This window comes from Larus michahellis, chromosome 19 (genome assembly GCF_964199755.1).
Source record: "Larus michahellis chromosome 19, bLarMic1.1, whole genome shotgun sequence".
Classification (NCBI taxonomy): Eukaryota; Metazoa; Chordata; class Aves; order Charadriiformes; family Laridae; genus Larus; species Larus michahellis.
This window is the reverse complement of record NC_133914.1, coordinates 8,109,175-8,132,198: the sequence shown is the minus strand read 5'-3', so window position 1 is coordinate 8,132,198 and position 23,024 is coordinate 8,109,175. Positions and strand designations below refer to the sequence as shown.

Sequence of the window (23,024 nt, the reverse complement as noted above, 5' to 3'; positions counted from 1 at the left end):
GTGAAAGGAGTGCAGTTGCGTGATGCAGGAGTGAAAAGCTCTCCCCTCGTCAGCTCTTTTCCCTTAATGCGCATCAGGACTATGAGGTCTTTGTCTCGGCTGCTTTCCCGGGGCTTTGCCAAACTTCCAGGAAATTAAGACCTGAACTTTGGACCTTATTTGGTTTCCAGGTCTTTTTTTTGCATCCAGTGCAATGAGTGCAGCAGGGACCTTCGTAGGTGCTAAGAATCTGCAGGAGTGCGACAAGCACGCTCACAAGCAAGAGGGGGTCGTGGGGGCCTAGGACAAACATTACTTCCAGTTGCAAGTGCATTTAAAAATGGATGAGAAAGCCAGCAAAATCTAAAGCCACAATATTTTTACACAGTTTCTGCAGCCTTGGTGAGAAATTAGGCCAGAGCGGGAAGCGAGTTTGGCTGTACTTGAGAAAAATGCCTTATGAAGGTGGGTTTCTGATGTGCTTAGGTGTGTCACTCAGCCGTTTGAGCCCCAGCTGGGGCATCGCTTGCACTGTGTGAAGTACCTTGTCGTGTCTCCTCCTGACCCCATCCCACCCCACGTGCCAAACACTGTCTGGATGCGCTGGCCCCAAAGCATCTCCATCTGGAAGCGTCCGTAATCCCAGCCCAGCCACCGTGGTAATGCAGCGGAGCAGAGATCTGTAGCTCAGGACCTGGCATCTCAGTGGCATCACGGTGGCCGCCCAGCTGTGTGCTGGTCTGGTGCTGTCAGAGTCCCACAGGTGACAGCTGAGGACGCAGCCCACAGCTCAACAGGGGGCTTTATTCTGTGCCTGGGGCTGTCCCGAGGGGGTGTGGGCAGCTTGCCTTCGAGGAAAGTGGGCACCTTTCTGCAGGAGTTGTGCAGTTGGAGGTTGCGCTGTGGATCCCTCGGGCTGTATTTAGCCTCTGCAAGGAACCGATGTCACGTGAGGTCTCAGAGTAGTTGGAGGCTGGGTGGCTTCCAGAAACCAGAGGACTAGAAGGGAAAAACTGCCTGCATTTTGCGAATTGTCTTTTGAATGTCATCATCCACAGTTTCGTAATCGTGTTCACCGTTGTCGCTGTCTGTGCCTAGAAGGGAAGGGAGAGCACAGCCTGTGGACGTGCACCCCACGGACCGCGCAGAATCCCGGCGGGGGAGGCCCCGACCTGCCCTCCCCACCGACACGGCAGGGACCGGGGTGGGGGGAGAAGGGCCTCTTGCGGTGTGGTGGCAGCTGCTCTGTCACCGCAGACACCAGCCTCTGTGGCCACGGGTCCCCTGCGATCTGTGGGGAGGGAAGGCGCCCCCTTCGCTAGCAGATGGAGGAAAAGGGCTTGTTGGCAGTGTTCACCGTGACATCCCCACTGAGGTCAAGCCTTGCGTGCCCTCATGCCATGGTCCCCGTGTGGGACAAGGGGATGGGGCAGCTCCCCATGGGTTACCCCACATGTGTGGGACAAGGGAATGGGGCAGACCCTGTGGGTACCCCCAACGTGTGGGACACAGGGGTGGGGTGATCACCTGTGGGTCCCCCCCTGCACCCAGGACGAGGGGGTGGGGAGGTGCAGCCCCCACGGGGGCCCGGCTGGCAGGGGTGCAGGCGTCCCCAGCTCAGCGTCCCTGCCCCAGGTCCCCATGAGGACAGCCCCGGCGAGGTGGTGGCCGGCAGCATGGCCTGCCGATGCTGCTGGGGGGGCCCCGTCCTCCCCCCATGGCAGTGCATCTCCAGGCTGAGCCCCGCGGAGGGGCCGGGGCCCGTGAGGTGCTGGGGGTCTCACCTGCATCCCTGGGGGCTCTCCGCCGGCCATACTGTTTGGAGGTGCTCGGCTGGGGCAGGGCTGGGAGCGGTGGCAGTGGAGGAGCCAGGCAGGCGCCTGCCGTCAGGGATCTGGGGGCTGTAGGGTGACATCTCCCAGGGCTCATCCCCTGCTGTGTCCGCTTGGGGGGCCGTGGGGGTGGCGGGGCTGCGCTGCCGGGCAGCTGGGCCAGCAGCCGGTAGTAGAAGGCCTCAGTCAGCTCCTCCACCCGACATCGGAGGGTGCAGGGGGCCGGGGAGCGGACGGACCCCTCGCTCAGCAGGAGGGAGAAGTCCAGCCACCGCGGCGGGATCTCGAAGCCCTCCTCCGGCTCCTGGCAGAAGCTGCCGACCAGGAAGGGCTGGTCCAGGCGGGCCTCCAGCCGCAGGGCGGGCAGGGCGCCCAGCGCGTCCCGCTCCAGACCCGGGTCGGCGGCCACCACCCGGACCTCGCAGGGCAGCGGCTGCTGATCCAGCAGCTCCGCCAGCCCGTACTTCTTGCCGTCACACATCTCCTCCACGAAGCCACCCCCCAGGTCCAGCGGCAGCAGCAGCTCTTCGCCATCCTCCTCCTCCCCGCCGTGGCGGTGGCAGAGCAGCCTGGTGCCAGGGCCACTCCCCTGCAGCCTCTGGGCCTCCAGCCGGTCGCCCACGCCAAGCGGAGGCACGTCGTCCCCCCGGCCCTCGCAGTCCTGCGTCACCACCACGTGCAGCCGCTGGCCGGGACGCAGGCCGGCCGCCAGCTCTTGCACCCCTGTGAACTGCCGGGGCCGCCGGCGGAACCGGCCCTGGTAGGCGCTGGAGAGGAGGAAATGGCGGCCACTGCTGGGGGCCGAGGCCAGGACCCGCCAGGCAGGAGAACGGCCGTGGAGATGCAGCCGCTGCCCCCGCTGCAGCCGCGAAACCCAGGCGCTCTCAAAGATGGCGGGGCCGCCCGGACCCTCCAGGATCTCAGCCTGGGCCGGCAGCGCCTCCTCCATCCTCAGCACCTCGCTCAGCAGCAGCGGCCGGGCGAAGTGGACGTGCTGCGCCTCCTCCGTGACGTCCTCCACGTCCACCTCCAGCGTGGAGGGGATCTTCACCACGTCCCGACGCACTGCAGGGGCAGAGCCGCCCTGACCCTGTGCTCGGCCTCTCCCTGGCCCCATGTGGGGGATGACCCCACCTCATGACCCCCCCCACCTGCAGCCACCCACACCCTGCGCTTGGGGGTCCCAGCACCAAGCCGGTGTAGGCCCCCGACCCTGTCACCCCCATCCCAACCCCACAGCATCCCCCCCATGACCCCACAGCCTCGCTCCCCCAGCACCTCAGCACCCCGACCCTACAGCATCCCTGACTCCCCAGCACCTTACCCCAACCCCCCGGGCTCCCACCTCAGCCCCCCAGCCCCGTCCAGACTCACGGTGCATGGCGGCCTGCACCTCGTAGACGGGGTGCAGGAGCAGGGTGTGGGGGCTGATGGCAGGGCACAGCAGGGGCTGCGGCTGCCCGTTGCACCGCCCCAGCGCCTGGTGCAGCGTCAGGCCCCACTGCCCGCCACCCAGGAACGGTGTCCGCAGTGTCGGGTTCGACCCTGGGGCTGGGGCAGGCTGGAAAAAACCTGTGGGAGAAGGAGGCTGAGCCCACGGGGGCTTCAATGGTCTCCCCCCGTAGGAGGATACCCACCAGGTTCAGGCTGGGACGGGGCAGCCCTGCTCACCCTTAAACGTTGGCGGCAGCTCTTTTGTCCGCCCTGTCACCGTGTCCTCACAAATGACCTTCTGCAGTGCCACGGCCATGACTTTCAGCAGGTCGCCCGTTGACAAACAGCATTCGTTGCCCGAAATCTCGTACACGGACCCTGCAGGGTGAGGAGGGAGAATTCCTCAAAGAAAATGCCTCTACCAGCATTTCATAGAATCACAGGGTGGTTTGGCTTGGAAAGGAGCTTCACAGATCATCTGGTCCAAATCCCCTTCCATGGACATGTCCCCCTGGACATCTTTCACTTGATCGGGTTGCTCAGAGCCCTGCCCAACCTGACCTTGAACACTTCCAACGACAGGGCATTCACGCTTCTCTGGGCAACCTGTTCCAGTGTCTCACCACCCTCTGTAAGCCTTTACTGCTCCCTCAGAACACCTTCAGGTGGTTGGGGCTCCTGTCAAACACTCGGGAGCTCCTGACTGAACTCAAACATACAAAGGAGGTGTGTGAGTGGTGGCAGCAGGACAGGTGGCCCAGGAGGAGCACAGAGACATGTGGTCTAGCATGCAGGGATGGGGTTAGGAAAGCCAAAGCCAGCCCGGAGCTGAATCTGCTGAGGGATGTGAAGAGCAACAAGAAAGGCTTCTACAAGGACACCAAGAGCAAAAGGAAGAGACGGGAAAACGCAGGTCTGCGGCTGAATGGGGCAGGGGACCTGTGACAAAGGGCACAGTGAAGGCAGATACTCTCAATGCCTTCTTGGCCTCAGTCTTTACAGGTATGACGAGCCTTCAAGGAATGGCCCTGAGACCCGGGGGAAATTCTGGAGCAAGAAAGACCTACCCTTGGTGGAAGAGGACCAGGTAAGGGAGCACGAAACAGACATACATAAGCCCGCGGGGCCTGTCAGGATGTGCTGACTTTGTGAGGCCACTCTCTATTATCTTTGAGAGGTCACGGGCAATCGAGAGAGGTTCCTGAAGACTGGGAAAAAAGCAAATGTCACTCAAGAGAGGCAAGGAAGGGACCTACAGGCCAGTCATGTGCCCTTCAAACCCTGGGAAGGTGATGAAGCAGATAATTCTGCTAAACCATTACCAGATACATGAAGGATGAAAAGGTGACTGGCATTAGTCAGCATGGAGAAATCATGCTTTATCCAACCTGATCACCTTCTACAATGATGTGACTGTCTCGATGGACGAGGGGAGAGCAGTGAATATTGGTACCTTGACTTCAGTAAGGCTTTTGGCACTATCTCCCATCACATCCTCGTAGAGAAGCGGATGAAGAATGGGCTGGATGAGCAGACTGAAGGTAACGAGGTGGACTGAAACCTGGCTGAACAGCAGGGCCCAGAAGGTGGTGATAAGTGGTCCCAAGTCTAGGTGGAGGCCAGTCACTAGCGGTGTGCCCCAGGGATCCATACTGGGCCCAATCCTGCTTAACTTCTTCGTGAGTGATCTGGATGATGGGACAGAGCGCACCGACAGCAAGTCTGCAGATGACACCAAACTGGGAGGAGAGGCTGATAGTCCAGAGGGTCATGACGCCAGCCAGAGGGACCTCCACAGGCTGGAGGAACGGGCTGACAGGAAACTCATGCAGTTCAACAAGGAGAAGTGCAAAGTCCTGCCCCTGGGAAGGAACAGCCCCCGGCACCAGCAGATGCTGGGAGCCACCTGGCTGGAAAGCAGCTTGGGAGAAAAGGACCTGGGTGTCCTGGTGGACACCAGGTTGAACATGAGCCAGCAACACGCCCTTGCTGCAAAGGCAACGAATGGTGTCCTGGGCTGCATTAGGCAAAGTATGGCCAGCAGGTCGAGGGAGGTGATCCTTCCCCTCTGCTCAGCACTTGTGAAGCCACCCCTGGAGCGCTGTGTCCAGTGAGCTCCCCAGTACGAGAGAAACATGGACAGCCTGGAGAGAGTCCAACAAAGGGCCACAAGGATAATGAAAGGACTGAAGGATCTCTCCCATGAGGAAAGGCCAAGAGAACTGGGACTGTTCAGCCTGGAGAAGACAAGGCTCAAGGGGGAATCTCATCAATGCACATAAATATCTGAAGGGAGGACGCAAAGCCAGGTTCTTCTCAGTGGTGCCCAGTGCCAGGACCAGAGGCAATGGGCACAAGCTGGAACACGCGAAACTTCCTCTGAATGCAAGAAAACATTTTTTTTTGCTGTGACGGTGGTCAAGCACTGGGACAGGTTGCCCAGAGAGGTTGCGGAGTCTCCATCATTGGAGATATTCAAAACCCAGCTAGACTAAGTCCGGAGCAACCAGCTCCTGCTGACCCTGCTTGAGCTGGGGGTTGGTCTGGATGATCCCTAGCCACCTGCCACCCTCGGTGATTTAGTGCTTCCCATCACAGGTGCTCATGGCGTGTGCCATTAACAAATGCCAGTTACATAGTGGGGTCCCCCCGGCCCGGCCAGCTGCGATGAGGTCCCCAGGGCAGCAGGGAGAGGGCTGACCCATGGCCTGGCCCTGGCCGCAGGCTTTGTCCTGCTGGGACATGAGCCAAGCCTGAGTGTCCTGGCACTCATGGGTGCGTGCACAGCCCTGAGGGAGCCCCGGTGCCTACGGCGGGGCCAAGGGGACCACCGACCGCTGGGACGGCAGAAGGGGGCTATAGGATGGGGGTGGAGGGTCCTGGGGAAGGAGGGCAGCTGTTCAGGGACAGGCAGAGCTGGTCCACGGGCTCAGCGGTGGGCAGAGGTGGGGCTGGCACAGATTCACCCGGTGAACGGGGTGAGCCGGTGCCTTTGGCCACGGTGGCAACATGTTGGTTTAGGGCCCCGGCACACACAGCCAGGCCAGCAGGTCTGGGCAGCACAGACGGAGCCAGGGCAGGACATGCCGCCAGAGACGGGCTGGTGTCCCCGCCCTCGGTATTGATGCCCGAGCACAGAGGGACGGACGGTGCTGCAGGCACTGCCACACCACTGACCGCCTGTGGAGTGCAGGTGGGACCGTCCAGGAGAGTGTCGTCCCGCCGGGTGCGGGGAAACCTCGCAATGGAAATAAATGTGAAAAAATAAACCACAGGAAGAGGCGTATGAAAGCTAGGAAGTTTCAGAAAGTATTGCATGTTGCGTAAGCCTTGGTTCCCCTCTTCCAGCCCTCCCGTGCCCTGTCACGACAGCATCGAGGGCATGGGCTAAAGAGGGAGGAAACGCAGCACCAGGCTGCCCTGACCCGCTGCTGCGGAGACCCAGGGAACTCCACGCACACGTGGCACGGCTGGCCTGTGGCTGGCAAGGCCTGTGGCCGGCAAGACACACAGACACACATGGCTGCGGATGCCCTGTGCAGGACCCCCGAGCGCTCGTCACCTCTGCAGCAGCACCAGCTGGAGCGGTTTTGCAACATACAGCAGGACGAAGAGCGCAGAGGAGGTGGGGAGCGTGTGGCTGAGAGAGGGGCCCGAGAAGGGGCTGAGACCAGCAGCAGTCGTCTAACATCTTGGGGATCCACCCAAATTTTTTTGCTAACAAAATCCCAGAAGTACTAAGACCGTCAGTAGCGGCAGGAAATCCAGAGGTGTTCAAGAAAATTCATCGGCTGAGGAGGGCACACTGCAAGGTGCGACACCGACTGATCCCCAGTGTCTTCTGGTCAGTCTGCGAGGTCCAGCACCGTTTGCCAGCAGCCGAGGGAAGGCACGACCAGGGAGCTGTCTGTCTGAGGGGCCTTTGTTGGGCTGATGCTTATTTCTAGGGAATCAGGAACAAGCAGAAGCTTGCACAGCCTGTGTCCTGGAAAGCTTCCAGTGCTGGTAGCTGTGCAGGGGTCATAACGGAAAAGAAGAGCAGTACAGAAGAGCACAACGGGAATGGCTGGAGGCTGATCCGATGCAACCCAGACGAGAAATGCAGCAGGAAAAATTCAGCGGTCGATCCCGCTGCAAAGGGATGGGGTAAATGTGCCTTTCCTGGCGCTGGAGCTCCTCGGGCTACATGACCGCGATACCCTCCAACACAAGCAATACCCCTCCTACCCCTAAATCTCTGCATTCGTTGAGCTGCTACCAAACCTTCTCCCCTCCCTGAGGTGAACTCGCGACCCCTTGCTACGCGAAGCAGAAAGCACCAGCTACCTCACCACGACTACCAGCAACTGCTAAAGAAATTGACTGCTGCTGTGGTCACAGCGGCATTTTCACTCGTTTAGCAACATTAAGATGTTATCGAGGCCACCAGAAGCCTTTGGGAAAGCTAAACATCCATCCTAACTGAGCTAGCAGAGGGAGACCACCCAACCGCTCTCCTACTCATTAAAAGTCAGTGTAACCTAAACAAATGCTACAAATCCTACAAGTCCCGATGGTAATTGCCACATTGGTGTTTCCAGGATCCTGCTGTGCTTTCCCAGCATTTTTGGGAGCCCCAGGAATCCAGCAAAAGCATTTGCTAATTTCTGACCCCATTTCAAGGCTTCTCCTTGACCTAAGATGTCCCTGGGGATGTGGCCCAGGAGGAAGCAGAGAGCCCAGACCAGGCTGTTCTCCGTACCCTTGCTGGACTCCTCACAGCGGGGCCAGGGGCAATGCCACCCCACCTTCCTCCAGCCGCTCAGCCCGTGGCACCATCCCTGCCAGATCCACCACCAGCAGGCAATCCGCTGCCTGGGAGGACCAGCGTGGATGGTTTTTGGTGCCCCACCACTTCCCTAGCAGCATGACCGAACGCACTGGGGCACTTGGCTGGGTGGGCACTGGCTGCAGAAGAGAATGTTTTCTGCAAGCAGCCGTGCCTTAGGCACCACCGCCTGACAGTGGCACGAGGACCTGTGCCTCTCCCTGGACACGAGCACCTCGGTGGCAGGGGACCAGCCATCTTGAAGGCAGGAGAGGGCAGCCCGGGCTGCGGTGGCACAGAAGGGGGAAGGTGGGCACCCTTTGCAGGCAGTGGGCAGCCGGCACTCACCTTGGAAGTAGACACCGGAGCAAATCCTGAGGATGCGGGGCAGGGTGGCAGGGTCCAGGGAGCAGATGTATTCCTGGAAGGAGAGGGGCTCCATGGCCATGCTGCCGGGTGCTCCGGGGCACTCTGCAGAGAGGGGAACTGTGTGGGCTCCGATTTCACTTCTGCCTGCCTTTTACTTCTGCTTCTGGCAGGGGTAAGTTCCCTCTCTGGCGTTAGACTGACGCTGCCGGCAGCTCTCCAGCCTGCACAGACTGAGCAACGTGCCGCTGGGACAACCCACTTCCCAGCCCCCATCGTGGCTTGCTGTCCCCCAGTCCTGGCCCTGGTGGTGCCACCGGTGCTGAGGGTGGACCTCCCCAATGGATCCCCCCCAGCTCTGCCATGGTGCTGTCCTGGCAGGACTGATGCTCCAGCCTGTCCTACCCGGGCTGTCCCCATCGCGCGGCTCCCATGTACCAGCCTGCCCTGCCCCTCTGCGGCTGGGCCAGACAGAGTGATGGTGCCAGACACAGTGACAGACGACGGATGCTGATCGTGCCAGAGAAAGCGAAGGGCTACGTCCAGACAGCCCTCGCCCCTTACAAACACACGGGGCACCTCCATCCCGCTCACCTCTGGGCTTTCAGACCCCGCTTGCCCCGGCGCAGACGTCCTGTGCACCTTGCTCCGGCTGCACTCAGCGTGCGGAGAGGGGAGTCAGTGGGTCTGGGCTGCGTGTCACTGCGGCCGCACCAAACTCCCACGCCTTCGGGACAGGCAGCAGCACCCGCCTCACTCTCCTGTAGACACGAGCCCCATCCTCCACCAAAGCAGCCGAGCACGGTCCAGGGCTGCTGGCCCCACAGGCTGCCAAGGTGGGAATGGGAGTTCTGGGAGCTGCTGCTCCTGATGAGCTTCATCTTTGTAACGATTTTCCTTTAACTTCCCGTACAAATAAAACCAAAGCTGCAGGTTAAGAACAGGAGCAGGATGGGACTTAATGTAGGAAAGAAACCTGGAGAAAGATATTTTTAAGTAGACAATGCAGAAAAAAAGGCTACTTTGCCTCCAGCTGCAGAAGTCAGCTGTTAGTCAGTGTGGAATGAAGCAATCTGAGGGACAGAGTGCTGGCGCACCGAGATTCCCCCGTGCCAGGCAATTTCAGTGGGGCGGGCAGGGTGCCACAGCAGCAGGGATGTCTAGAGGACTTCAGGGCAAACTGATGCTTGGAGCTGGACTAACTAGAGCAGATCAGATGTGTCAAGGTCTTGACAACCTACAAGGATGGAGACCTTCCACCTCCCTGGCGATCTGGCAGAGGGCTGCACCACCCTCCCAGAGATGTCTTCCTAATGCCCAGCCTGCAGCTCCCAAGCTGTAGATGTGGCCATTGGCCCTCGCTGTCACGTCTGCCATTGCTGAGAAGAATTTGGCTGCAAAACCGTCCTTCAAGCAGTTGCGGGCCGCTGTTAGGTTGTCCTTCTCCTCTTCACTAGACAAAACCAGCCCAGCTCCCACAAACACTCCTCACGGGTTGTGTGCCCAGCCCCACCACCATCTTGGTTGCCCTTTGGTGGTTCCTCTCCCACATCCCTCCTCTTGAACTCCGGGTTCAACATCGTCCACTATTCCCAGAGCAGGCAGGAGGGATGGCTTCCCTTGACCTGTCAGCCATGACCTGGTCTTAGTCCTGCGGATGGTTTGCCCTGTCCACAGCCAGACCGTGGCCGTGGTGTTGCATGTTGAGGATAAGGGGGAAAAGAGGCAGGAACTGCCACGTGCCATCCCCTTTTGGACAGCCAGCATCTTGCTCCCCAGCAGGACAGGCTGTCCCAGGCAGGGTCAGCACCACTGCAGAAGGCATAGGGATGCCAAGCCCATGCTGACGGGGCATTGCAAGATCTACAGCAGGGCAGCGGCACATGAGCCTGCGTGGAACCAGAGGAATGAAGCTAAAGCGGGTGAAAGAGCCCAAGCAGCAGAAGTTCAGATGCCATCAGCTTTATCATTGTGAAATGGGAATGGGACAGAGTGCCTGGGAGAAATAGCCTTTTTATCAACAGCTGGGAAGAAAGTGTATTTTGTTGTACCAAACAATGTCAAGAACCCCTGAAGGGCAGGGCCAAACTAACCCTGGGAGGTCAGGAAACTCTCAATACAGTACAGAGAAGCCCCCAGAGCTGCAGAGCTTGTCCCTCTGGGGCTGTTTTGCTGCTCTAAGGCAGGGTCCAGGGAGGAGCTGAACAGGTGTATTGCCCTGGAAATCACAGAGTAAGCTGAATAGCCAACAGCAAAGGTCTCTGGACACCAAGCATCTGTTCCTCCATTCTCAAACAGTCCCTGAGGAACCAGTCACGTGCCTAGACAGTCCGAAACCCCAGTGGCAAGGCTGACTCCAGGGCCTCTCCACAGGGAACGGGTGACGGTGGTCATGGTGAGCATCCCTGGCAAGCCAGGGTGTGGATTTCGGTACAACTGAGACCTATGTTTGTAGCTGCAGGAAGAGAATGAGGGTCTCCCCAGCTGACGTGCTGGTCTAGTTCAAAACAGAAGAGTGCGGCCACAGCCACCCCTTCATACCTGTGCTCTGCTACCTGCCTGGGGAAAATGGGAGGGGAACAGAAGGAATTAGCTTGAAAAACAGCCATAGAAAAATATGTCTAAAAATAAAAAGTCACTTCAGGAACGAGAAACACACAGTAGCCTAAACCGGACAGCTGAGCAGTCCATTATTCGCACGTAACAAGCTGATTGTGGTTGAGTAAGATACCAAACGCTGCCTGCTCCTCGCTGAGGTTTCCTCCCAGGGACACGTGATAATCTAACACCGAGCAGAGCTGGCACAGAGAAACCCAGTGCTAGTGCAGCTCCCCAGAGCTCTGCTCACTGACACCTTCCTGGGATGCTGCTGGGCACCGCTGGTCCAGCAGCCCCCGACTCCCAGGGCCCCCGATATGCCCGGTGAGCGACACAGGGAGACAGGCTCAAGGGGGACGCTGATACCCCAAGCTGCAGAGCGTGGCTGTGAAAGGGCAGCTGAGGACCCAGCGGGCAAATCTCCATGGGAAGCCTGGAAAAATAAACGGGCTCACACAGGTGTCCAAGCCCTGGACACAGTTACAACGATCACGGCCATGGAGAGCAACTGTGGTCAGCTTCACTGGCTCTGCCTGAAAGAGGCTTCCAGGAGCGGGACTTCAGGCCGCTGGGCTCCACCAGCAAAGAGCCAGGACTTGGCCATGGTGAGTCAGAGCCAAGGAGGAAGCAGCATCTCGTCTTCAGGAATGGGGAAGAGCTGCAAGGAAAAGGGAGTGAGGAGAGGCAGAGACACGTTCAAGACAGCTCACTATGGGCCAAGGGGCTGAGCAGCTCTGCTTTAGGGCCGGTGAAGCCTGCTGTCCTCTCCTGGTAGCTTAGCCTTGATTTCCTCAGGGGACGGATGAAGGAAGTTGTTGCTTCGTAGCTCCCCAGAAGCACGTGTAGCAGTCCCTCGAGGTTTGGGATGCCTCTGGGAACAACAGAGCAGTTGAAGGAAGAAAAGGCAGCAAACACATCAGGGTTGCATCGTCCCAAACACAGCCAAAGCACCGAGCTCAGTAAATGGGTGGAACACTTTCACTTCCTCCTGCTCTCCCCAGGCGGGTGCGCATCTGCCCGCGCCGCCTGCAAGGGGAGGGGCAGGCCATGGCAGGGCCCTGAGAACGGCTGCTTTATTTCACACGCTCATCGAAACCAGCACATCCCCTTTCCCAAAACCAGCCCTCGCTTCCCCACAGCAAGCACTCCAGCACTCTGCAGGGGCTGAGGAAAGACTATTCTTTCCCCACAGCAGACATTTCCACATCAGCCACCCAGGGCGTGACACCGGGATGGCTTAGGCTCAGGCTAGACACACACTCCCTGGACTGAGGGTCCTCTGTGAGCATCATCACCTCTTGGAGTTCAAGTTCAGAGGTGATCCTGCCCAGCAGGTGCCACCTGCCGGGGGGTCCCCTGTAAGAGCAGGGCAGCATTTAGAGATGCTCCAACGCAACAGCACGCGCAGCAGAAGAAAGTAAAGCCCCAAGTGATAGAACTGCTCATCCCAGGAAGCAGGACCCAGCTCATTGCCAAGGCCAGTGGAGCTGTGCATCAGGAAGGCTGAGAAAGAGGGAACGTCAATAGCAGAGGGCCCTGATGGCACTGCAGCATCACGTACAGCGCCTTGATGATCCTGTCCATGCTCCTTTTGGAGCTCACAGGTACTTCCCTGCCATCCACTACCCAGCCCTGTGCTAATGCTAACCCAGCATCATCTCACTAGATGAGACGTGTTCTTAACGCTCTCCAGCAGAGTGGTGGGAGAGCCAGGACCCACGAGAGGTTTTGTTTCTTACCCTGCTGAGGCTCTAACAGGGGTGATGAGGAGCAGGGGACCCAGCACTGCCAAGCCCACCACTAAGCCATGTCCCTCAGCACCACGTCTACCCATCTTTTGAATACCTCCAGGGGTGGCGACTCCACCACTTCTCTGGGCAGCCTGTTCCAATGTTTGATAACCCTTTCAGCGAAGAATTTTTTCCTAATATCCAACCTAAACCTCCCCTGGTACAACTTGAGGCCATTTCCTCCTGTCCTATCGCTTGGGAGAAGAGACCGACTCCCCCTGGCTACCCCCTCCTTTCAGGGAGCTGCAGAGAGCGAGAAGGTCTCCCCTCAGCCTCCTCTTCTCCAGGCTGAACACCCCCAGCTCCCTCAGCCACTCCTCACCAGACTTGTGCTCCAGACCCCTCACCAGCTCCGTTGCCCTTCTCTGGACACGCTCCAGCACCTCAATGTCTTTTTTGTGGTGAGGAGCCCAAAACTGGACACCGCACTCGAGGTGGGGCCTCATCAGCGCTGAGTACAGGGGGACGGTCACTGCCCCAGTCCTGCTGGCCACACTGTTCCTGACACAGGCCAGGATGCTGTTGGCCTTCTGGGCCACCTGGGCACACTGCTGGCTCATATTCAGCTGCTGTTGACCAACACCCCCAGGTCCTTTTCTGCCGGGCAGCTCTCCAGACACTCTGTCCCAAGCCTATAGCGGTTGCACGGGGTAGTTGTGACCCAAGTGCAGGACCCGGCCCTTGGCCCTGTTGAACCTCACACCATTGGCCTCAGCCCATCCATTCAGCCTGTCCACATCCCTCTGTAGAGCCGTCCTACCCTCCAGCAGACCGACGCTCCCACCAACTTGGTGTTACCTGCGAACTTGCTGAGGGTGCCCTTGATCCCCTTGCCCAGGTTTTTGATAAAGATATTAAAGAGAACAGGCCCCAGTTCCGAGCCCTGGGGAACACCACTTGTGACGGGATGCCAACTGGATTGAACTCCATTCACCACCACTCTCCGGGCCCGGCCTCCAGCCATTTTTTCACCCAGTGAAGCGTACGCCCGTCCAGGCCATGGGCAGACAGTTTCTCCAGGAGAACGCTGTGGGAAACCGTGTCGAAGGCTTTACTAAAGTCCAAGTAAACAACACCCAGCCTTTCCCTCATCCGCCAAGCGGGCCACCTTGTCACAGAAGGAGATCAGGTTAGTCAAGCAGGACCTGCCTTTCATAAGCCCATGCTGACTGTGCCGGATCGCCTGGTTATCCTGTACGTGCCTTGTGATGGCAATCAAGGTGATCTGCCCCATAACTTTCCCCAGCACCAAGGTCAGACTGAGAGGCCTGCAGTTTCCTGGATCCTCCTTGTGGCCATTCTTGTAGATGGGCGTCATCTGACTTGCATCAGAGGAAGCTGCCACTTTCTGCCTCGGGCAGTCAGCCAGGAAACAATGCAACTGCTTTTTTTTTTTTCCTCTCCAGTTGTGCATTTGCCTGAGCTGAACACACCATTAACATCATGGACAAATATAGGTGAAGAACCCCGTGGTTTGCAGAAATTCAAATGCTGAACTAGGTGTGAGTGATGGTCTTGACCAGGATTCTGTTCAGCAGCAAGCAACTGTAAAGCCTACATCATAGTTGTGTCCCGCACACTGAGTAACTGAGAGAGAGTTTTTAAGAGATAACATGGAAAAACGGAAAACCTCTCTAACAGTTGGGCCCAGCGATATCAAATGAGTAAAAACTGCTGGCTAGCAACTGCCACTAGTCAGAGGGCTATTATCAGTTCCACACAGCTGCCTTTTGCAAAAGACAGGCTTAGCAGAAAAAGCCCTTTTACTAGAGACTGGTTATTCATGGAATTGAATACTTCCCCCTCTGCCCAAGAAAAAAGAAACCCCGTACATAACCCAAGAGGAAGCAATGAGCAAACAATTCACATAAGTCATGCAAAGCTTCTGTGCTCCCAGGCTGATGACTAAGCATAACAAGGGAAGAGCAAACACGTAAAGCAGAGCTCTTTCTGTAGCGCCCCAGCTTGTCTGAAATATTCACACAGTGCTGTCTCCTGGCAGAGAGGAAGTCGTTGAAGAGATGTTCCCATGCGTCGTTTCAGCTTTCACCGAGCTTGCTGCTGTCAGGAGACAGATAAGCTTTACAGCATGATAATGGCCACTGAACCAGTGGTTCTGTCTTCCCAAGTCAGGACTGGTTGATTGTATTGAGAGTCCTGCATTTCTCTTGAAAACATTTAAAGCACGCTATAAGCGACCTCCTTGCTGCTCGCCACGGGTTGTACCCAGTATCAGATGGAGATGACAGCTCTTGGTGCTACTGAAACCCTGACTGAGCCCTGGGTGAAGTCTCCCTGCTGTGCTGCGCCCTAAATGCTTCAGGATCTGCACTGAGACAGCTGGCAGCCAGGTGCTCTGCCTTCACAGACACCCTCCCCGCGGAGCGTAGGGCTGTGAGCTGCCCTGCTGCTTGGGGAGACAAACGTTCTGCCGGGTCCCTACTGCTCAGGCGACAGTTGGTGGAAAACGTACTACTGGTTTCCTGTTCTCACCCACAGAGTACCATTCCACCCCACATGACAGCAGAGGTTTTATTTCTAGCCTTCAGACTTCTCACCTGGGCTTGTGAGACTCATTTTCTTCCTCTGCCCATTTTAGCCATTCCCTTGGCCTCTGGACAACATTCCCAGGCTCAGAGCAGCAAGATGTTTCGCTTTCAGCACCTTTCATTGTACCAGTCCTCCTGCCCACCGGGTTTAGTCTCCGTTTCCTTCGTGTGGCTGGAAGACAGGGCAAGCGAAGCAGCGACACAGAAGCAGAGGCACTCAGGGACAGGACAGATGATCCTTGTGCTGTAGGGCAGAGCAGCTCTCCCAGAGAAGTCAGGAATAAAGCTCTAACAGAGAAGTCAGGAATAAGCCTCAAACGGGCCAACTTCAGGTCATGGGGATGAAAAAAAAATCACACCAATCACGAGCAGCTACAGGGAGAAAAGTTGTCTACCTGCTCTTCTGGTGTCCAAATTCAACTGAGGAAACATAAAAATTGCACAAAGAAATGGCCTTGTGGGACATCAGACAGACAACGGGAGCTTCCACAGATTTTAGGTAGTCCTTTAGTCATCCTCACAGCTTGTCAAAGTCCTAAACTTTGCTGCTGTTTGCAGCTGAGGGCCTGAATTTACAACACACAGGAGGTCAGAGCTCCTTGAACACAAGCAGGAACTGCGATCCCACAAAGATGAGCACAGAAGACGGGAAGTCAGGGGGTCACATCAGCTGCTAGGATCCAAGCAGAGACGGCCTCTCAGCCGGAATCATCCTCACCTTGAAGGTTTCTAATGCTCCCTGCAGTGGAGCACAAACCTTCTCTGACCTGTCAACAAGCAAGAATTATCAGAGCTACTCGTGGTATCCAAACTGAAGCAAGCAGTGGAACCACTGCCTGAATGGCCCATCTCCAGGCTTTTCCTCATCTTCACTGGACCCTGAAATTGCTATCAAAGTAACTAAGCACTCTGGTAAGCCTATATGGGACAGTTTAACAGAGAACAGGCTCCCGCTAGCTCTTCAAGTTATAAAATCACTATTTTCACAAAGACACTGGAGAGAACTGGTTGCACGTCCTTTGAAAATGGACTTGCCCTGGGGTGATAAGGGCATAAACACACCATTGCTTACCCACCAGGAGAAATGCTGCTTCCATTTCCTTGAGGCTCAAGCACAGGAAGGCCTCTTTGACATATCTAGAAGTAGGTGAGGAACCCCAGGCAGGAGATGACCCATCACAGCCAAGATATGAGCAAGAAAAGTCTCTGTGTCCAGCCATGACTGGGTTAGTCCAGTATTACTGGCCAGTTCTTCAAAGGCCAGCACATGGAGCAGCTCCCCATCCGGATGCCTTTGCAAGACGACAGTGAACAACTCGGGCTGTGGCAAGATGTGTCAGAATGACCAGAGCACATCCAGTATTTAAGACTTCCTCCTCCCCTATCATTCTGCAAGCGTGACTGAAACCTTTCACAGATGTGTGCCAGAATATATGACAAGACAGACACCTATGTGCAAGAGGCTGGACAGCAAAGATTCAGGCTCTTTAGTTTCTTCTCCCTTAAAGCTTCTCTGAAGGAGACATCAGCTCTGGGAAACTCATAAGAAGCAAAAGACAACACTGAAGCAACCATTAATGCTGCTGGAAAGATACTGCTTTTGTGGAGCAGGGGAAGCATCATGGTTAGTCTCAGGCACTAACGTGATCATAGAATCACAGACTGTGTTGGGTTGGAAGGGACCCCTAAAGGCCATCAAGTGCAACCCCCTGCAGTCAGCAGGGACATCTGTAACTAGATCAGGTTGCTCAGAGCCTCATCCTGCCTGGCCTTGAATGTCTCCAGGGATGGGGCCTCCACCCCCTCTCTGGGCAACCTGGGCCAGTGTCTCACCACCCTCAGTGGAAAGAACTTCTTCCTCATGGCTAATCTAACCCTGCCCTGCTCTAGTTTAAACCATTGCCCCTCGTCCTGTCGCTCCATGCCCTTGCAAACAGCCCCTCCCCAGCTTTCCTGGAGGCCCTTCAGGGACTGGAAGGGGCTGGAAGGTCTCCCCGGAGCCTTCTCTTCTCCAGGCTGAACCCCCCCCAACTCTCTCAGCCTGTCCTCACAGCAGAGGGGCTCCAGCCCTCGGATCATCCTCATGGCCCTCCTCTGGCCCCGCTCCAACAGGTCCATGTTCCTTCTTGTGCTGAGGGCTCCAGAGCTGGACACAGGACTCCAGGTGGGGTCTCACCAGAGCAGAGCAGGAGAATCACTCTCTGGATCTGCTGCCCACGCTTCTTTTGATGCAGCCCAGGATGTGCTTGGCCTTCTGGGCTGCAAGCACGCATTGTCGGCTCATGTCCAGCTTTTCATCCACCAGGACCCCCAAGTCCTTTTCCGTAGGGCTGCTCTCTATCACATCATCCCCAAGCCTCTACGAGATAACAGGATAACGAGAGTTGTCCCGACCCGAGTGTAGGACCTTGCACTTGGCCTTGTTGAACTTCATAAGGTTTGCTCAGGCCCACCTCTGTAGCTAGTCCAGGTCCCTCTGGATGACATCCTGTCCCTCTGGCCTGTCAGCCGCACCGCTCAGCTTGGTGTCATCGGCAAACTTGCTGAGGGTGCACTTGATCCCACTGTCTGAATCATTGATGAAGATTTTGAACAGCACTGAATGTGATGCCAGTACATGAGGTACCTCTTACTGCTTTACTGGTTATGGGACCTTCAGGGAAGGCTGATTTAGAAGACTGCTACCCAAAACACATGGCTGTCTATCCTGAACTTGCCCCAGCCTTACTTCACACTCTGTCTTGCACTATCGCCCCTGTCTCCTACACCAAGCAGGTAGGTCCCAGTGATACCACTAAGCTTGTATGAATAAAGAGCTGTTCCTGGTGTTGAGTAGAAGTGACAGCAGAAACTTTTCCCCCCCCTTTACCTACCACTGCTAGATTAAGACAGAGTTTTGAGATCAAAGAACCTACAAATCACCTGACTGTATTAGACCGCTTTTGAAAAAATCCTCTTAAACACCATCTGACCTCTGAGCCCTGTAATAGCCATTACACAGCCCCAGTTCTTTGGCTTGTTCTGAGCCACGTCTTCCAGTCCAACCCTCTACTGTGGTCCTTCCCCATGTCATCGAATGTTTCGAAGCACTTGGTATAATTGCACGAGCGCACACTTCAGCTGGCACACTCACCTGTTCTGTGCTGGAAGCTATTCCTGCTCTCCTAAAAGGCCCCAGGGAAAAGTCACCTCCTCTCCAAGCGGTCATTCTTTCAGGTACGTTGTCAGATTTTAACACGTGGGTGTCCTATTGCACAGCACACTGGGAACAGAACTCCTGTCAGCTCACTACTAGCGCTGGGATGCCTGCTGGCTGCTGCACTCTTGTATTTCAAAACCAAAAGCGAGAAGAGGGGTTACAATGACAATCTGGTGAGTGCTGCAAGGACAGATGTTCCTGGAAAACACTGCCGTTATTCTTTAGCTCAATCATTTATTCAGCTGCAAACTCACTCCACTTCTCTGTTCCCAGCTCTGCGTTCCACACTGCAGACCTTGTTTTAGATTACCGCGCAAGTTGACTTCTTTTTATTATTTCCTTTAATACAGGAAATTAACTGCTAACCACACCAAGGCTTAAAACATCAGACCACACAGTTAACTACTCAACCTGTACTAAATATTTCTACCTATGGCAGACCAGCAGCTTGCACATGGATTGTGCAGATTCAGCCTTCTGCTGACACACAAGAATGAGAATGTAACTGCTCCAGCTGATTAAATGACATTGCTAGATTGAAAAGAAATACTAATCTACAGCCTAAATATTACTAGTTTCAGCAAAGCCTGGGAATCCCTCTCAACCTCACACCGCAGGCACCACAGTTATCTTTAACCAAGTCCCAGTTTACTTTTTTCACTACGGCTCTCCCCAGTGAGCCTAGGACAAGCTGCAGAGACAGCGTGACAGCGAGCGGTGCACTGGGACTGCCCGAGGCCACTCCATAGGTCAGAGGAAAGTTGGCCTCTAACATATAACTTTTGCAGAGAGAGGATGATACCAGAACCAGATCAAACTTCACTCAGAAGACAAAGGTGACTGCTGTTTAAAATCCACTGTTAAGTGCCACTCTTGTGTGCAAAAGCGCAGCGCTCTGCAGCACAAGGCAGCGAAGCAGGTCACGAGCCGGAGCAGCTGTACGAGCTGCAGCCTGAGCCAGCAGCTAAGAACAAGACCTGCAGCAATAGGTGCACTCTGCCACGGCAGAAATCCTTCAGTAAGCCACAAAACAACAAACAGTCCCAATTGCTGAAGGGTACACTGGGAACGAACACACTACACTCTCCAAACTGGCAAAATCTGCATTTAATTTACAACATAGTAAAGGTTACAGGTAAAAAGCTCAACAGAAAGTGTGAAAAGGCCTATTACATATTACACAAGTGTACAAACTTCTGTACAAAGCCCCTAGATGTTATGCTGTCCCCTCCTGTACTGGCCAGCTATGGCCCTTAAGCTCTAAAATAATGAGAGCTTGTTCAAACCCAGGGAGAAGAGCTTTAAAAACCAATGAGCAGCAAAGCTTCCCTTTTCAAGAAAAATCTTGCAAAGAGCCACTTGCAGAAAAACAAAACCAAAGAAATTACCCACCCATCCACCCCCTCAAAAAAAACAAAACCCAAAATGGAAAAAAAAGAAGAGGAAAACCTGTTCAACTTTTACTTGCCCTAACTAGTCTTACCCTAAAGAGTTGCCTTCATAAAGCAGACTGGCTGGAAAAAAGAAAATTATACATACCAGGAAGAAGCAAAACTAAAAATAAAGGGAGAAAGATTTTAAGAGTCAGCATGGAGTGTTCGGAAACAGAATGTCTGAGGACTGAATCATATTCAATAATACGACAACTAAACACAGAGCGGCACAACTACATCATGGAGAAGGTACTGTATTCGTCCATGTAATAGTCTGAGCTAGATACGATGGCGTGGGGAGGGGAACAAACCAGTCTCTAAAGCCATTGCTCTTGTAAATGGGGTAGCTAGTAGCTCATTTTTATCTCAATAACATGATAGAAGCAATCCCTCTGCAGATGCAGAAGTCACACTGATTTTGGAGCCTCTGTCCAAAACAGGTGTAGTGCGCGCAGTGATCCAGATGCCCCGTGACACAGCACTGCCCCAGCAGCCATCACGTCCTCACAACACTGCTCGGCCAGGTGGCTACAGTGCTGTACACAACGAACAGCCAGGTATACCACTTTAGTGCACGTTTCCTGGAGAAATCCCCCAAACGACAAAGGAATGTGGCTACGTAGCTGAACTGCACTATAGAATGTAAAAAAAAAAATCCAGAGTAAACTTAAGGAAAACAGAGCTCTGGCCTTACCTTGTATAAAGTAAAGGCACAGCGTCTGAATGCACGCGAATCAGATTTTGAGATCTAAACCCAAAGATTTGAAGGGCTAGAGCAACAACTCAAATTGAGCTTCTCATATTTTTCAATGGGAGAGAGTGATGAAGTAGCCAAAAAATGTTAATATTATGAAACCAACTTGTGCACTGTTTTATTCGAGGCGAGGCAGATTCTCTGCTGAGAATTCACATTGTAGCTTTAAGCACGCTCAATTCTCACCCCCTAGAAGCCAGAACAGTGTGCAGATTGCATGTTTAACGACTGGAACCACAAGTACTCTGACGCTGCTGACAGCTGCCCGTTCTTATGTGTGTCTTGTTGCATCTCCCATGTGCTCTAAGCTCACAAGTTCCATTTGTACATAAAAATGAAACTATTTAAAAGGGCCACCAAGTTTAAAAGAAACTGTTCTCCTCTGTGTTAACTCCACCTTAAGTTATGCAGGGGAGAAAGTCAACGCTACGTTGTTTATAGTTTGCAGAGTGTGGATAGTGCCTATCCACCAGCCAAACGCCCCCAGGCTTGCCATGCCTGGATGCTGCCCTTAGCACCAACACAAGCTCAGCTCCATGCCCCCATACACCTTCCTCCATCCGCACAGCTCTCCATGGCAACGTACCGGAACACAGCTAAGGAAGCCCACCTGCTTCTCTTCCATCTCAACTCCATGTTCTCATGGGATCCTGTAGTGTTTTAGGCAGGAAATTAAAACAAGCTGTAGCCAAATAGAACAAAACAAAACAAAAAAGATAATGCCCCACATCGGTGAGGCTTTGAAAATGTAAAAAAAAAAAAAAAAAAAAAAAAAAATAAAAGCTGACCTATATTTTGCAATTTTTAGAAGTCATACCAATGGGATTTCTGAAAGGCTAAGCCCCACAAACATTTACTTCTGATACAGCTGACTTGCTACAAGCAAGTCCATCAGGAGCAACATTACTCATAGTAAGCACGACACCTAAATACACGAATTTGCAGGGTCATGCCATAAACGGTAATTAAATTGTATGACTCTGTCCCTTCAACTTACAGATCAAAATTCAGAGTAAAGACCTCCGGGGACAGTAATGGCTAAGAAAAGGCTGCCAGATATATAAGGAGATGGGAGCTGTATTTTTTTTTTTTTTTCTTTTAAACAGACATATAAAAACGTTTGAAGACAGATCTTTAAAGGATATTTCACTTCTCCAATCTTGATATTACATCTGGTTAGGACATTGAAATTTTAAAAAGACGATACTGCACATAAACAGTTTCTGGAGTTTGCAACTCCCACCCTCCCTCAACAAAACCCAACTCAGATCAGGAGGGAGGGGGTTGGCTTCTTGCCCGGCCATGCCTCCTTTGCGTATTTCTTCTTCTTGGGTTCATTCACAGCTTCAGGATTAAAGACAGCAGGGTTTGGAGCTGGGTTCATGTTAACTGTTGAGGGCACAACAGGAGTCAAGTCCACATCTGGGGCAAGATTGGGGTAGGGCATTGGCAGACCACCAATGAGTGCTGTCCCATGGACGCCATGCGACTGGGAACCTGCCTCATTGTGAGTGGGAGGTAAACCACCGTACAATCCTCCACTGTAGGGAAAGTTTTGCATACGTCGTGATGAAGAATCATCTGTGGTCAATGCGCCTGGATTCTCCAGCCGTTTTTTCTGTAGATGGAAGTATTTAAAGAATTACTCAAACTACATGAAAAAAGCAAGCTACTCAAACTGGAAGCCAATGTCATTTTCCCCAAAAAGGCACCCAGACCAGCCACATATAAAGCGGTTACAGACCACGTCCCAGTCTTTGTGCCAGAAGATTCCTTCTGGGTTTCCTTGAAAACCACTTAATAATAAACCCTTAAAGGTGCACAATGCAGGAAGGCGTGATAGAAATTGAAGCTCGGGTTTAACTTAGATCAGGTCTGAGCACCTCTTTACCTCCCGTAGATGCTTGCCTGTCTTGAGCTTCTCCTGAATGCAAGACCAAGTAGGCCTTTAGTCAGTAACACAGACCCTCCTTCCTCCCACAATAAGAAACGGCAACTTCTAGATCGCTTGGGTGATTTTGTCTAGCGCTCCACCATTTGAATCTTCTCCTGCGTTCTGGGGTTTGTACAGAATTATCCTTTCCCACATACGTTATTTAGTTTATACCAGCAACAAGCAAAATTGCTATTACACCGTTGCTTAGCTGCCCTGAAGTTTTGCAAATCTTGCTGGAATTTTGCTGAACCTTGCTGAAAAAAGACAATTGTGAAACACGAATACGACTTTTGCCTAACAATAAAAAACTTCTCACCATAGAACATTAGGTTTTTAAGGTGTAATTC

General features: G+C 54.3%; 2 protein-coding genes across 4 annotated transcripts in view; both read right to left on the bottom strand.

Moving 5' to 3' along the window:
* On the bottom strand, window positions 1-8,533 carry THEMIS2 (thymocyte selection associated family member 2). Of its 2 annotated transcripts, XM_074562935.1 has the most exons (5): window positions 8,401-8,533; window positions 3,483-3,623; window positions 3,186-3,383; window positions 1,764-2,876; window positions 1-1,073 (listed from the first exon to the last, which is right to left on the bottom strand). In XM_074562935.1, exons 1-5 carry the CDS (start codon window positions 8,498-8,500, stop codon window positions 979-981), a joined length of 1,647 nt encoding a protein of 548 aa, XP_074419036.1. In that variant the 5' UTR covers window positions 8,501-8,533; the 3' UTR covers window positions 1-978. The 2 variants fall into 2 exon arrangements, with proteins under 2 accessions (XP_074419036.1, XP_074419035.1); XM_074562934.1 differs by lacking the exon at window positions 1-1,073 and having other exon boundaries at window positions 1,119-2,876.
* An 11,113-nt stretch (window positions 8,534-19,646) lies between these two features.
* PPP1R8 (protein phosphatase 1 regulatory subunit 8) overlaps window positions 19,647-23,024 on the bottom strand; it is a 30,777-nt gene continuing 27,399 nt past the window's right edge. For both annotated transcript variants that reach the window (XM_074562715.1, XM_074562716.1), the window contains exon 7: window positions 19,647-22,359. In XM_074562715.1, the coding sequence (XP_074418816.1) occupies window positions 22,006-22,359 (354 nt within the window). In that variant the 3' untranslated portion in view covers window positions 19,647-22,005. The remainder of the gene's footprint in view (window positions 22,360-23,024) is intronic.

What these genes read in the sequence shown, in the direction of transcription:
- THEMIS2 (XM_074562934.1), bottom strand. Translation starts at nt 8,500, where the DNA reads ATGGCCATGGAGCCCCTCTCCTTCCAGGAATACATCTGCTCCCTGGAC. An exon ending in GCTGCCGCCAACGTTTAAGG is followed by an intron (nt 3,384 to 3,482) that starts GTGAGCAGGGCT and finishes CTTCTCCCACAG; the next exon opens with GTTTTTTCCAGCCTGCCCCA. An exon ending in GGTGCAGGCCGCCATGCACC is followed by an intron (nt 2,877 to 3,185) that starts GTGAGTCTGGAC and finishes CTGCCCCTGCAG; the next exon opens with TGCGTCGGGACGTGGTGAAG.